Source organism: Marmota marmota, unplaced genomic scaffold (genome assembly GCF_001458135.2).
Source record: "Marmota marmota marmota unplaced genomic scaffold, marMar, whole genome shotgun sequence".
NCBI classification, from domain to species: domain Eukaryota; kingdom Metazoa; phylum Chordata; class Mammalia; order Rodentia; family Sciuridae; genus Marmota; species Marmota marmota.
Window position 1 is genome coordinate 39,381,097 of NW_026000174.1, and position 15,210 is coordinate 39,396,306.

General features: G+C 32.8%; 1 protein-coding gene across 1 annotated transcript in view; it reads right to left on the bottom strand.

Moving 5' to 3' along the window:
- Positions 1–15,210, bottom strand: part of Kif18a (kinesin family member 18A) — a 69,970-nt gene that overhangs the window by 39,470 nt on the left and 15,290 nt on the right. Inside the window, exons 6-11 of the mRNA XM_015477729.2 lie at positions 14,569–14,766; positions 12,539–12,715; positions 11,116–11,190; positions 10,790–10,902; positions 5,673–5,835; positions 741–905 (exon numbers count right to left, since the gene is read on the bottom strand). Of these exons, the coding sequence (XP_015333215.1) occupies positions 741–905; positions 5,673–5,835; positions 10,790–10,902; positions 11,116–11,190; positions 12,539–12,715; positions 14,569–14,766 (891 nt within the window). The remainder of the gene's footprint in view (positions 1–740; positions 906–5,672; positions 5,836–10,789; positions 10,903–11,115; positions 11,191–12,538; positions 12,716–14,568; positions 14,767–15,210) is intronic.

Here is a 15,210-nt window from a genome sequence, read left to right on the forward strand (position 1 = left end):
AGAAACACAACATACTAAAAAGTCACCTTTCCAGACTTCTTTATATTTAGAAATAGCCTTGTGACACAATTCTAGCCAATGGATAGTCCTTAAGGAATTTCTGGAAAAGTCTTTGCTCTCTCAGTGTAGAAATCCTTCCCTCATTTCTTTCCTCTTCTATGGTCTAGGTGTAAAATTGATACTAGAGATGAAACAGTAATATTACAATCATGAAATGACAATCATGAAATAGCTGCTTACCTAGAAGATTTACTGTTAAGGGAGCAAAATAGCCCAAATTAGTAAAGACACTAAAGTCAGATTACTTGTAGCATTGAGCAGAATAGCCATTAGCCTTGAGTACACTTTACAAACATAATCTTTGCCATTCTAATAAAGAATATCCTCAGCTAGACACAGAAATCACTGTAAACTGTAACACAATTAATACTAATCACATTTAAAACTGTTTTCATACAAAATATTTGGATTTAAAGCAAATGTAAATTACCTACATGATGAATGCTCATGGTTTGTAATAGAATTACTTTATTCTAACTTAAGAGATACCTCATAAAAGGATGCAAATGCTTAAGAATAACAACATTTAAAAGTAACTCTAGTCTTCTGAGAGTACAGAGAAGGGAAATCTAGTAGGTATTTATTCTTGTATGAAAGATAATTTTACTCTACAAGGAAGACAAATTTTAAAAGCTCAGTTTTTACAAATATTAAATCTGAATGTATAAACACATCTGTACCTTTGGAATATGGCCATTCTGACCTAAGACTCTCATTTCATTTTCCACACGATGAAGCCAATTAGTATTTTCATCAAATCTCTTCAATTCTTCCTCCTTCTTTTTCTCCAGGTAGCAGCGACGGGTTTTCATCATGGCAAGTTTATGATCTCGTTTACAAGTGGCCTGAAACAAATGCATTTAAAGAGTCCATCTATTTTTATGATAGCTGATTCCATATTAGCAAAGAAGTTGTGATAGTTTATTAAAGTAAGCTATGCTTTTTGTATTTAAAGTTTATTTGTCCCCTTGAAATCTCACAATACTACTACTTGCAGGAAAACAGGAAATTGAGTTATGAGTCATTTTTATAAAATTACATGTTGGTAGTTTATGGTTTTAAGAAATACAATGGCCAAATCAAAGACTAACTTTCTAGTGTGTGTGCTACACTGCATTCCTTTCAGTAATGGCATTTATAAAGTTTATACCAGGTCAGATAAATTCCTTAATTTCCTTATTCAAAATCAAAGCAGATGCATATTGTGCTCTTTTCTCCAATTTAAAAAACGTGAAGACTAGACAGGGAAGAGGGATTAGAGGGGAAGGGAGGGGGCATGGGGTAATTAATGATGGTGAAATGTGATGATCATTACTATCCAAAGTACATGTATAAAGACACGAATTGGTGTGAATATACTATGTATATAACTAGAGATATGAAAAATTGTGCTCTATATACGTAATAAGGATTGTAATGCATTCTGCTGTCATATATAAATAAAAAAAATTACATAAAAAAACCGTGAAGAAATGGGGTTCTATTGCTCTGGTTTTGACTAAAATGCCTTAAGCTGGCTGATACAAATGATTGAAAAGATAACAACGTACTTATCAATATCTGATTTTGTCTGGATACTGGCTCACATTCCATTATAGACATTGTGGCTAATTGTGGTGTTTACATGGTCATGAATTGAGATCAAAACTGGTCTTAAGGTTATGTCATACTCTATCAATGGAACTGTGTGAGAGAATAGCTTGACCTCTCTGGGCTATTTACTGATAGGTATTGAACTAAATAATTACCAGATATAATGGGTATGCCTGAAACAATAAATCCCCATGGATTACAACAAACACTTACAGATGGTTTCAAAGGAATTAAAAAGAAAAAGCACAGAAACTAGATTCGAAATTTGTCAAAGACTCTACTCTCTTTAGGTGATAAATTCCTCTTTCTAATTAAATTATATAAATGATATATTATTCACAGTTGAGGGCATATAAGATAAAACAAAAAACATGATTACCTTCATCTGAATGGAAGATAGGAACTTATAAAGGATTGGGGTCAGGCAAATGTGATAACCCTAGACAAATCCTAGATATCCATATATTTTATTGGACCTCTCCTTCAAGGGAAATATAGGGTCACTTTAGGATAGAGTATAATGATCATGGAGAAATGGTTAACAGGCACTGTCATTCTAATGAATGTTCTTCACTATTGTGATTTGTCTGGTTACCTTATCACATTCCAAACACTCTAGTTAAGACATTTACAGAACAAATTGCTTAAACAAACAAACAAAAAACAAATCTAAGTAGTTGAAAAAGATAAAATAAAATAAAACTCCCAAAAGATAAAATAAAACAAAACTTAGGAAGAGAAGTAGGATAGAATGCTATAATGCAAATGTTTTTCAAGGGTGGTACCGACTGACAAAGATCCCTTCAATCTTTAAAGATCCCTGAGATCCTTTCAGAGGATTCACTAGGTCAAAACTATTTTCATAAAAACATGAAGACCTTATTGGTTCTTTTAATTCTTACTTACATATACTGTATAGTAGTTTTCCAGAGACTAAATGATGTGTTATATCACAACATAATAAAGAAGCAGATATGTGAATACAGCTGATACAAAAAGCAAGGCATAAAGAGATCTGCAAAAAACTTAAAACACAGCTACTCTTCTCATTACCAATTTTTGTTTAAGGAAAACATAATTTATATAGCCATAATTCACAAAGTAGTTATGAATATTATCATGCAATGGACCAACTGTTTTTAAGCGAATAATAAATATATTTTTGTAAATCTGTCTTGATTTATTTTTCTTGTAGTATGGGGCTTCACATTTGTTAGGCAAATACTATACCACTGAGCTTACATTCCCAGCCCCTCAATTTTGATTTCTAATAGCAATAGTGGTTGATGGAATCCAACTAAATGAGAAAGCTTTGAAATCTTAAGTAATTTTTAAAGTCAGAATGGGATCCTGAAAGTTTAAGTCTAACGACACTTCTTAACAGAAAATGGGAGATTTGATGTCTTGACTTCTGCTATTTAGCAGGCGTGAAAACTCAGGCAAGTTAATCTCAGTGGGTCTTCAGTCATCTCATCTGAAAAATGAGGATAAAAGTATTGTACCTGCCTGAAGGAAGGCAGCTAAATTAAATTATCTTTATTTCACTCTAACTCTTAGAAGTCAGAGCAAGAAATGATTTGTGGGTCTGAAGGCAGCGATATTTAATACCAGAAAGATCCTAATCGAAAACCCAAAAAGTATGTTTTTGACTTTACTTCTAATGTCTATCAAATGTAATCTTTATGATGATTCTTGATGGGAATGTTTTCCATTGGGGGTCCCTCCAATGAATCATTGTTCAGAAGTGCCAAGTATTTGGAAATACACTGTAAATTATTCATATCAGACCGTGACATTAAAAGAGAAGTGTTTTCCGTTAAGGACTTGACATTATTTAACATAATTTCCAGAACACTACAACAGTCATGAGAGAACAAACACATAATTCTAAAATTTTAGGTGTTACTGTTGCACAGTATAAAAGAACTGCTAATGTGGCAAACTCACATTTCTTCATCAAAACTAATTTTACAAATTATCTTTATGTGGCCATAAAACTACTCAGGAACTTTAATATTAATTTCAGAGTCCATACTACAGAATTACTTAAAGCCAAATCAATGTTATGAGATTCTTTTCAGTACTTTTGATAATAAACTTCTTTTTGGAGAGGGTCCAAAATATATAAAATTCCTTGCCTTGGTAAGCAGTTTATTAAGACTAAGTTTGACTTCTGCATAAAAACAAAACAATTCTGCCTCTAGATGCCTTCCTATGTTTCTCAATGGCTTTACTACAACCAATAACTTAAAATGAAACAAACAAAACACACACATACACACACACACAAAAACCCCAAAACTGAAGAAACAAGTCAAATCTACTTCACTACTTTAAAATAGCAACAATCTAAATTAGTTTGGGATTCAACAGACCAAACTTATTAATGGCACTAAGTAGTTTATTCAAATGATTTAAAAATGGCACTCTGTTTCTACATTTTAACAATGGTACCCAGACTACCTTCAAAGACTGTCTTTTGGATACACAAATAGACTCTCAATTCTCAACAACCAAAGTTTTCACAATCTGTTCTATTATCCTATCTTCCCAATCTCTTGTCACTATTTCCCACTATGGCAGATGTGCATGATATCATGTACCAAATTTTAGTCTATTCATAGTTGTTAGTTTGGCTACTTTCAAATTCAGAAAGATTATGGCAATTAATTAGCGAAATTTGCTATGGGAAGGAAGTAGTACTGGCAAGACATATTGAGTATATGTTCTTTTATACATATTGTCCTACAATTATAATCTGCATATTATACCAAGTCAGTACTTCATATAAGAACATCTTGTTCATATATCCAATCTTTTCATTCACAATGATAGCATTCTTTCAGATCTCTTTTCATGTTCTTAATTCTCTCTTCTGCTACATCTAACATGCCAAAAAAAGCAGAGGGACAAGAATAAAAGCACAGGCAGTAGAATCAGCTTGCTAGAGTTTAAATCATAGCTGAGCTACCTATAAGCTCCTGCAACCATTGACAAAATGACTTAACTGTCCCTTCATTTCCTCATGTTAATTATAAGGATAATATTAATTATTTGTGGAAATTTCTCACCATCCCCATATTTGGGTGTATTGTGTAGTCTGTATCTCTGTTATATTATAACTTTATTCATTTTCACGGTTTGTATCGGATAGATTTCTCTAGTATCTGAAGTTTGAGGGCTTCAGCCATATTTGCTAAGTCTGCTGACTGCTGTGTTTGGTGAACTGTGTCACCACATATTTTATACTTTTGGACTGTAAGTTCATTAGTGGTAAGAGTTGAGGGTTTGTTTCTTTAAGCTGATTTTACATTACTTCTGTGAAGTTTCCAAGAAGCATCACTGGTTGTATACTTTTTTTTTTTTCCTGTTTTATATCAATTTGTCAACTTTAGTGGTTTTCTATAACAAAATACATGGGCTGTAAAAAATTTAAGCCTCAATCACTGGGGAAAGCATACTATGATAGCCTTCAAATGAAATTTTTTTCCCTTACCTCTTATTATCCTGTGCTTTTTGGCAAGATTTCCTCTGCTCTCTCATCCCTTCTCATTCCAGCACGAAGGATATGAATCTCTGAAGTTCCCAGCTTTATGTGGGAGCTCAAATTTCTAACTCACTATCTCTCTTGGGTATTTTACCTAATTATTTGGTACATGCCAAAGACAGGTAGTGGGAGTGGTCTACATGTGTGTGAAAAGAGCAGTGTACTATAATATTTTAAGCCTTCAGAAACCCAAGAATTTAATTTCTTTTCTGAATATATATATATATTTGTGGTGCTGGGGATTGAACCCAGGGCCTTGTGCATGCAAGGAAAGGATTCTATCAACTGAGCTATATCCCCAGCCCTTTTCTGGTATTCTTATGGGTTTAAAATAATATTTGCTATATTTTCTCCTGCTTTTCCAAGTATTTATAGAAAATGAGTGATTAAGTAATCCTGCCTATCAAATTTCTAGAAGAAGTTCCCATATTTTTTACATTGTCTAAAATTTAATTATAAAATTGTTCAATACCTTTTGTACTTTGTCTTCAGAACACATCATTTCTATTTGCTTATGGCACTGTTGTTGATAGAATGACTTAAGTTCATTTTCTTTAAGTAACATTTCCAACTTAAGATATTCTTGTCTGATTTCTTCCCGATTCTGAAACAAGCAGTTCAGAATTTCTTGATATCTACCAAAAATAAAACACATTACAGAATTTCATTAATTTTTTGACAAGTCATATAAAGTTTACTAAAAGAAATGAGTGAACAAAATAATCTATTCCACTCACAGAATTATACTCAATGATAAAGAACATGCAGGCTAGGAATGTTCCTACTACAAAATATTTTAAAAGGGGTTTTAACTTATTTCTACTGCTAGGTTTCTCTCTGTCTACGAAGGAAAATTATGTTATTGAAAAATATATGCAACTGCAAGGCCTGTGGTATTAGCAATATACTATATTTTGTCTATGCTTATGTTTAAATATAATCTGGCTACTTAGCAAAATAAAATATTTTATGTTAGGAAGAAAAAGATAAAACCTGAATCTGTACTATGCTAATTCTCAAGGCCCCAGAAGCAACACAACATTGTGTGTTGTTTTGGTGTTGGCTCACTGTGAAGAAATAAGCAGGAGGAGGCATAATCATATGGTGCCTCCATGGCCCCCTAGGGATAGCAAGAGAGCCAGATTTTAGCTTCGGAATTTGTTACAGTGAAAAACACACCATACGGTTAGGTACCCCCTACAGCCTGGCTGAGAGTCAACTGACACTGCCAGGACCCAAAACATCCAAGTTTACAATGTGGTGAATCTAGAAAAGCCACACAGTTTGTTTCTTTCAAAGAGCAGAAGAATCAATAGATCTAAAGCTATTTAGAATCTATGGATCTAAAGAATCAAAGCTGGGATGTTTGATTCAGATCTCCAAAGTCCAAAGAATTATAGCTAATTAACTCCTATGAGGTTTCTTGGGAACCTGCAATTCTGCACCTTTACAGGATCAGCAGAACAGAGGTTACAACAATATTTTAATCCTGTAAAAATATATTTTTGCTTTCAACTCATAGTTCAGTTCTGATATATGGTTGTAATATGAACAACCACATACCAGCAAAAATCTCAAAGAATTAACTGCGAAGACTTCAAAGTAAAATCAAGTACATGCATTTAAAAATAAATGTTCTTTGGCCAGAATTTTAGATAAATTTGTAAGTATCTGTGGTAAAAATACTGCCAATGTACGTCAGTAGTTCTTAATGAAACTCTATCGGGAATGAATAGAAGCCACAATACATTGACTTTACTGCAGTTTTGTCAACCTGATAAATATTTCATAGGAAATATGTATGAACACTGTGATTTTACTGTATTGTATTACACCAACACTAATGCCAGTAAATGAAATAAGTTATCTTTAGATTATAACCAATAGTAATTTCTTAGTTTTCTGCAACTATTTACTCAAGAAGAAAATTAAATACTTGTCAATTTTGTAATTCTGTTCCAGACATTTTACATGGTGATGTTTGCTGATTAGATGAAGTAAGGAAATTAGTATCAAAGGTTTCTAAAAAGCTCCTCAAAAAAAAACATCATTCAAAACAAAAAGTTTTAAAGAACTGATTAATAACTATTTCCTAGTTATTTAAAATATTCAAGTTAACTGGAAAACAAGTTTTAGAACTGTTCATTATAAATAACAATTGTATTATCTTTTAGGGACTTCTTTTTGAATATTCTTTCCAAACAGCTTTGATACAGTAAATACTATATATTTTTCTCTTACCTGTTTAAAGTGTATAAAACATTATTAAACTTTTATAGGAAAAGACACTTCGAAAATTCATGGCATACAAATCATGAAATTCATATGGAAAAATAAAAGACCCAGAATAGCAAAAGCAATTCTAAGCAGGAAGTGTGAATCAGGTGGTATAGCGATACCAGACTTCAAACTATACTACAGAGCAATAGTAACAAAAACAGCATGGTACTGGTACCAAAACAGGCGGGTGGACCAATGGTACAGAATAGAGGACACAGAGACCAATCCACAAAATTATAACTATCTTACATTTGATAAAGGGGCTAAAAGCATGCAATGGAGGAAGGATAGCATCTTCAACAAATGGTGCTGGGAAAACTGGAAATCCATATACAACAAAATGAAACTGAATCTCTTTCTCTCGCCATGCACAAAAGTTAACTCAACATGGATCAAGGAGCCTGATATCAAATCAGAGATTCTGCATCTGATAGAAGAAAAAGTTGGCTCCAATCTACATATTGCGGGGTTGGGCTCCAAATTCCTTAATAGGACACCCATAGCACAAGGGTTAATAACTAGAATCAACAAATGGGACTTACTCAAACTAAAAAGTTTTTTCTCAGCAAAAGAAACAATAAGAGAGGTAAATAGGGAGCCTACACCCTGGGAACAAATCTTTACTCCTCACACTTCAGATAGAGCCCTAATATCCAGAGTATACAAAGAACTCAAAAAATTAGACAATAAGAGAACAAACAACCCAATCAACAAATGGGCCAAGGACCTGAACAGACACTTCTCAGAGGAGGACATACAATCAATCAACAAGTACATGAAAAAATGCTCATCATCTCTAGCAGTCAGAGAAATGCAAATCAAAACCACCCTAAGATACCATCTCACTCCAGTAAGATTGGCAGCCATTATGAAGTCAAACAACAACAAGTGCTGGCGAGGATGTGGGGAAAAGGGTACACTTGTACATTGCTGGTGGGACTGCAAATTGGTGTGGCCAATTTGGAAAGCAGTATGGAGATTTCCTGGAAAGCTGGGAATGGAACCACCATTTGACCCAGCTATTCCCATTCTCGGACTATTCCCTAAAGACCTTAAAAGAGCGTACTATAGGGATACTGCTACATCGATGTTCATAGCAGCACAATTCACAATAGCTAGACTGTGGAACCAACCTAGATGCCCTTCAATAGATGAATGGATAAAAAAAATGTGGCATTTATACACAATGGAGTATTACTCTGCACTAAAAAATGACAAAATCATGGAATTTGCAGGGAAATGGATGGCATTAGAGCAGATTATGCTAAGTGAAGCTAGCCAATCCCTAAAAAACAAATGCCAAATGTCTTCTTTGATATAAGGAGAGTAACTAAGAACAGAGCAGGGAGGAAGAGCATGAGAAGATTAACATTAAACAGGGACGAGAGGTGGGAGGGAAAGGGAGAGAGAAGGGAAATTGCATGGAAATGGACGGAGACCCTCACTGTTATACAAAATTACATATAAGAGGAAGTGAGAGGAAAGAAAAAAACCAAGGGGGAGAAATGAATTACAGTAGATGGGGTAGAGAGAGAAGATGGGAGGGGAAGGGAGGGGAGATAGTAGAGGATAGGAAGGGCAACAGAACACAATAGACACTAGTATGGCAGTATGTAAAAAAGTAGATGTGTAACCGATGTGATTCTGAAATCTGTATACGGGATAAAAATGGGAGTTCATAACCCACTTGAATCAAATGTATGAAATATGATATGTCAAGAACTATGTAATGTTTTGAACAACTAATAATAAAAATTAAAAAAAAAGAAAATTCATGGCATACAAACATCTCAAGGAAAAATATAGATATGATAAAGGTATTTTATATATTTCTTTCAGGACATTACTATTTGTGGGGAAATAACAAAGGTTATAGAATATATAATTTTAAAATCACCTTCTTTAAATATAAGTAAATTATTTAACACATTGCTAGAACTAAAATCAAAGTTTTTATTGTTAATTAAAAGATGGAAAAATAAAAAGTTCAAATAAATGTTTTTTTCATAGCTCAGGCCATCTTCCTCTGAATAATTTTATTAGAAGATAGTTCAATGATTTAAAGTTATCGACTCCAGAAAAGTTTACTAATCTATAAGGTTTTAATTGGTAAAGTAGATTTGTTTAGGTAATGCTAAGAAATTCTATGGAAGCAATTACTCCAACTTTGAAAAGCTACTAACTTCTTCAATTTTAAAGAAACTGTATTATCAGAGATATTATCCATTTGCATGATGACCACAGCTATGTTTGACTAACAAAATGAAACAATAACAGCAACTAATAATAATACATCAGAGGTAAAAGCTTTTTTTTGAAAGTTGGGCACTGTGATATATGTCTATAATTTCAGTGAATCAGGAAGCCAAGGCAGAAGGATTATAAGTTCAAAGCCAGCCTCAGAAATTCAGTGAGACCCTGTCTCAAAATAAAAAAAATAAAAAGGTCTAGGTGCAGTGGTAGAGCACCCTTGGATTCAACTGCCAGTACTGAAAAAAAAAAAAATTTTTTTTTTTGATAAAAGACTAAATAAATAACAAGGAATCACTTATGTTATTTTAAAAAAGACATTAAAATTGGTGAGAAATAACAACAACAACAAATCAAAAGTCTATACAGGTCTAGCTATGCAGTGGAAACAACAAATTCTTGTCACTGACAGAAATAAGTGTTGTAAGTAAGTACTTCTATGAAGTTTGCCAAATAGTATAGTGCAGAAACATAAGAATTTACTCGAAAAATGATGTGTCTTTCTCTTATCTCTCAGGAAATACCTTCCTTAACACTGTTTGATAGGATTAGTACAGTTATCAGATGAAATGAATATGTATCTAAAAATCATTAAAACCCAAGAAGCCACATATAAAAAAAACTAGAAGTGGTTTAGGAAGAAAAAGAAAGTAGTTAATGATATAAAATTTCTCCCCAAACAATTATAACAATTTTCCAAACTAACTCACTGGAACATTGGATCAAGAATTGTTAGTCTTGAGTAGTTCTAGGAAGACAATGGGTCAACTTGAAAAAATAACTATTTGTCAATTCATTTATATCCAGAGATGCTCATTCAAGTAATTAAAAAACTTTATAAACAAGTCCTGGTTTCCATCACTATCTATAAAATCAAAACAAAAATTATCTCATTTCCAAAGTATGTAATACAAAGAGCAATCAGTAACTTTCTGAATTCAGTTGAGTGTGTACCTCTGTGTATGTGTGTGTATAAAATAAATAATGATGGTTAACACAGACTATATAACTCAATTAAAAAAATAAATTCCTTCAATATGAGATTTTATATTACTTTACCTTTCAATTTCTCTTTCCTGAGGGTTTGAAATCATTAATTTTGTTTTGTCATTTCTATCTGTAAAGGTTTTCTGTTCTTCATAGACTTTTAGTTTTTCTTTTAACATTAATATCTAGTAGAGAGAAAATACTAGTTAAAACATAAAACAAGTTATTTTTTTCCATTATATACAGCCACACCAAAATTGTAGCTATAAAAATATAACTGAATGAGCCAGATTTCAATTGAGTAGGAAATGCAATTATTTTTCAGACAATTAGGCTAAAAGAATCTTGTAACTAGGATCTGAGGAAAATTAGCATAACAATATAAACAGAAGACATACCTCTGCTTTCTGCTCATTACAGATCTTTACATACTGAGATATATGATTATTGAGACTAAGAACATTGCTCTTCAACTGTTAAAAGATAAAAATCATAATTATATATACAGGGATAATAATCACAAAGTTACATACATAAAAAAGGCATTATGTTTTGATTCACTTTCATCAATTATGATTTTCTGACAAATATGATCATGTAACAATAATGATTAATTATGCTCATGTTTAAAACCTGTGACAAAAGAGTATGTGAGCATATTAATAATGTATATGAAATTGCCATACTGAGAAAAAGTCTTTTAAGCATTCACTCACAATATAATAAAAATTGCCTATTTTCTTTTTTCTGTGACTTTTAAGAAATTTAGAGGTAATTTTATGTTCCACCCACTAATGAGTTCAACTAATTTTTTTACTAAATTCTTGTTCTGTCTTGTCCTTTTTATAATAGTATGAACCCCCTGGCAAATACAAAATAGTAGAGAGAAATTTAGACATGGTCAAGTCCAAATACTTGAACTCCCTGAGCTTTGATTTATACAACTGTAGAGTTAGAAATGCTTTCTGCAATGGGTTGGAATAAAGATTACATGAAAAACATGTGAAAAACCTTTATATGATTCTAGTATAACTGCTTTTAAGTAACATGAACATTTATTTCTCTTAGGATGACAACAAGCTGCTTATCTTCAGATACTTAAAGAAAGTAGCAGAAGGAAGAAGAGGAGAAGGAGTCATCACACTAGTTTAACTGTGGGTCTCTTCGGCCCTGAGATCCTGAGGTTTTAAACATACATCATGTTTTCACTTATTCTGTTGTCTTTAAAGTATCTGAAACAAGTGGGAAAAAAAACAAGAACAAACAAAAAAACCTAACCAATCATTAGTGTATTTCTTAACCTATGTAGAAAATGGCACATCAACATCATGAATATGGAAATAAATTATCAAGAAAAGACTCTTCACTTTATAAATTGAGACAGATATTATAATGATTTTACAGATGAGGTACATTAAGCATGGAGAGATTAACATGTCCTAGGTTTTCAGGTAGAAAGTATTGGTGCTCAGCTAAAGTACAGCAAGAAATGTGCCAGCAATAAATGTATTAAGGCCTTAACTGATAACTCTATGATATGACCAAATACCATGTGCCATAATGTGAAAGGCTGAAAAGAAAGGGATTAAAGCACCCTAGTACACAGATGATGGGATATTATCCTTTATATACATACTCACGATACTTAAAGGTGTGACTAAATTAATGCTCAGTTGACCAGGTAAGTGAAGATATTTGTTTCCTTCAGCTGCCTAACTCATTTGTAGAAATACAACCCTAATTAATGATTTCATTAGAATTATTAAAATAATAAGCATTTAATATGTACTCTGAGAACAAAGGCAAAGTAAACATACTTACAGAAGATTTAATGTCCTTTGCACGGTTAGCATACTTAAGAGTATTATATGTGTCATCATAGAATAAGGAGGAAGGACTAACAGCAGCTATCATTATAGTTTGACAGTTTCCTCCAAGAGAATCCTTTAACAAGCGAGTAAGCTTACTATTTCTGTAAGGAACATGCTGATTCTTTTTCTGAAAGAACAAAAAAAGAATTCTTATGCCATTTTCCACATTTAAATGCAAACTTGCTACTACTTCACTGTAAGAACTTAAGCACTGCCTTACTTTGCCTAGACTTATGATATAAATGGTGATTGAAATGATAATGAATCTTATAGCACTATTCAGTGAAAATATAAAACAAAAATCCGATTTAAAAATTATATCTCCAATGGAGTATGAACTTTAGTTCATAAAAAAATATAAGGTTCATTAGTTGTGCCATATTAATGTGAAAAGTTAGCAGTAGGGTTTGGTATGGTGGCACACACCTGTAATCCCAGCCCCTGGTGGCTAAGACAGTAGGAGCACAAGTTTCAGCCCAGCCTTTGCAGTATAGCTAGACACTATAAATCAATATATGCCCTATATAAATACACTAGAGGAATAAGAATTCTGCATAGTACAGAGCTACATCTTTCCTTAAATAGCCACCTAGTATGGATATAAAATAAAATAAATAGAACATTAGAGACTTTGCCTGAAATTGCAATAGGATTCGAAGAATTAACATTTTAAAGATTGTCCTTTTCTTAAAAGATATTCATTACAATATTAAGCTAAAAGCAACCTTGTGTTATCCAATGTATATTTTTCATATTAAAGAAAACTGAACATAAGCAAAAAGTAAAATGACTTGCTTCAGGTTAAACAGCTGATAATTCACAGAGCTTGAAATAGGTCCTAGATCCCTGAACTCTTAGTAACATGCTTTTCATTGTAACAGCCTTTACCAAACAGTACAGAATGTATGCTGTTGCCGTAACTTATAATGATTTTAAAAGTATAAGACAAGCATTAAAACAGATTCATAAGTTTTAAATAGTGACTCCTATTGAGTCATTTCAGTATTATTACACACGGTAAATATCCTACTGTATGAATGGTTTAAATTTACAAAATCAGTTGTTCTATCATGCTGTCTGTTTATATGTTCCAGATTTTAATTCTGACTATAAAAGACATCTTGCTTTTGTGATTTAGTAACTTGTCCTTTAAAGACTCCCCAATCATGTTAAAGTACTTCATTCTAAATCAAAACGTCACATTTTCAACAGTTTAACAAAAAATTTTCCTAAAGATTTTCAGCCAGATTGAGCTTAAATGATCATATTTTAATTTCTAAAGCAGGGTGCTATCTTTGCAACTACATTAGTTACCAAATATACTGCATTTTAGTAGGCGCTGCTGGCATATAGTACACGGAAAATATTTTTAAATACTTCCAAAGCACCTAGTAAACATTACCATATTAAGTGATATATGTTTAGTTCCTTTTCCTCTCTAAGTCAATACTTAAAACATATTCTACTATATCTAAAAATAAAAAATTTAAGAAAACATAACATTTAAAAAAAATTAACAGTATATAAAGTACTGACCACTTCAATTATCACTTTTTTTTTTTCTTCTTCTTTTTCTTTTTGGTGCCTGGGACTAATCTCAGAGGCACTCGTTCACTAAGCCACACCCTCAGCCCTATTTTGTATTTTATTTAGAAACAGGGTCTCACTGAGTTGCTTAGTGCCTCACCTTTGCTGAGGCTGGCTTGAACTCTGGATCTTCCTGTCTCAGCCTCTAGAGCCACTGGGATTACAGGTGTGAGCCACTGCACCTGGCTCAATTATCATTCTTATTGTGCAAGTTCGAAATAAATGATAAGAATGTACCATGAAATATTATCAATTTGATATTCATTACTTTTAATTCAACCAATTCTGATTAAATTTGATTTGTAACAGACATTTAAAAATTATATTAAATAGTATCTTTCTAGAAATTATGTTTCAATATTTCAAAATATTTAACAAATGTACAGTACCCACCTTTGTATCTGCTAAGGCATTGATGACATTCCCAAGAGCTAAAAGTGACTTATTAATATTTGTGCCTTCTACAAATCGGGTCCCTCTAGCACTGGTAGCACTGGCACGCTCAGACCCTGCCAGGTCAATAAGTGACATCTTGGCAATTCGGACATTTTGATTGATACTTGCTGTTTTGTCTTGTTGTCGCAAATAAATCTTAAATTATAGAAGAGCATGAAAACAAAATATTGTCATTTAAAAAATTAATAAATACGGCAACAGTCTGATATTTAAGAGTACTGAATATAATCACTAGAGAAAAATATGAAAACAAAAAGCCTTCTTATGTGTATATGCTGCAGGATAGATTTTACTTCTTTTCCCCCTTTGCTTTTTTGTTGAAGTGCTGTGGGTCTCACACAGGACATCATACACACTAGGCAAGCGCTCTATCACTGTACCACAGTCCTAGCCCTACTCTGGATCTTAAATATCCCAAAGGCCTATGTGTTAAACACTTGTTCCCCAGACTGGTGCTACCTGGAGGTGGTGGAAACTTTCAGAGGTGGGGTCAAACCTAGGCATGGTGGTGTAGGCCTGAAGTCCTAGGTACTCTGGAGGTCTGAGGCAGGAGGATCAACTAAACCCAGGAGTCTGAGA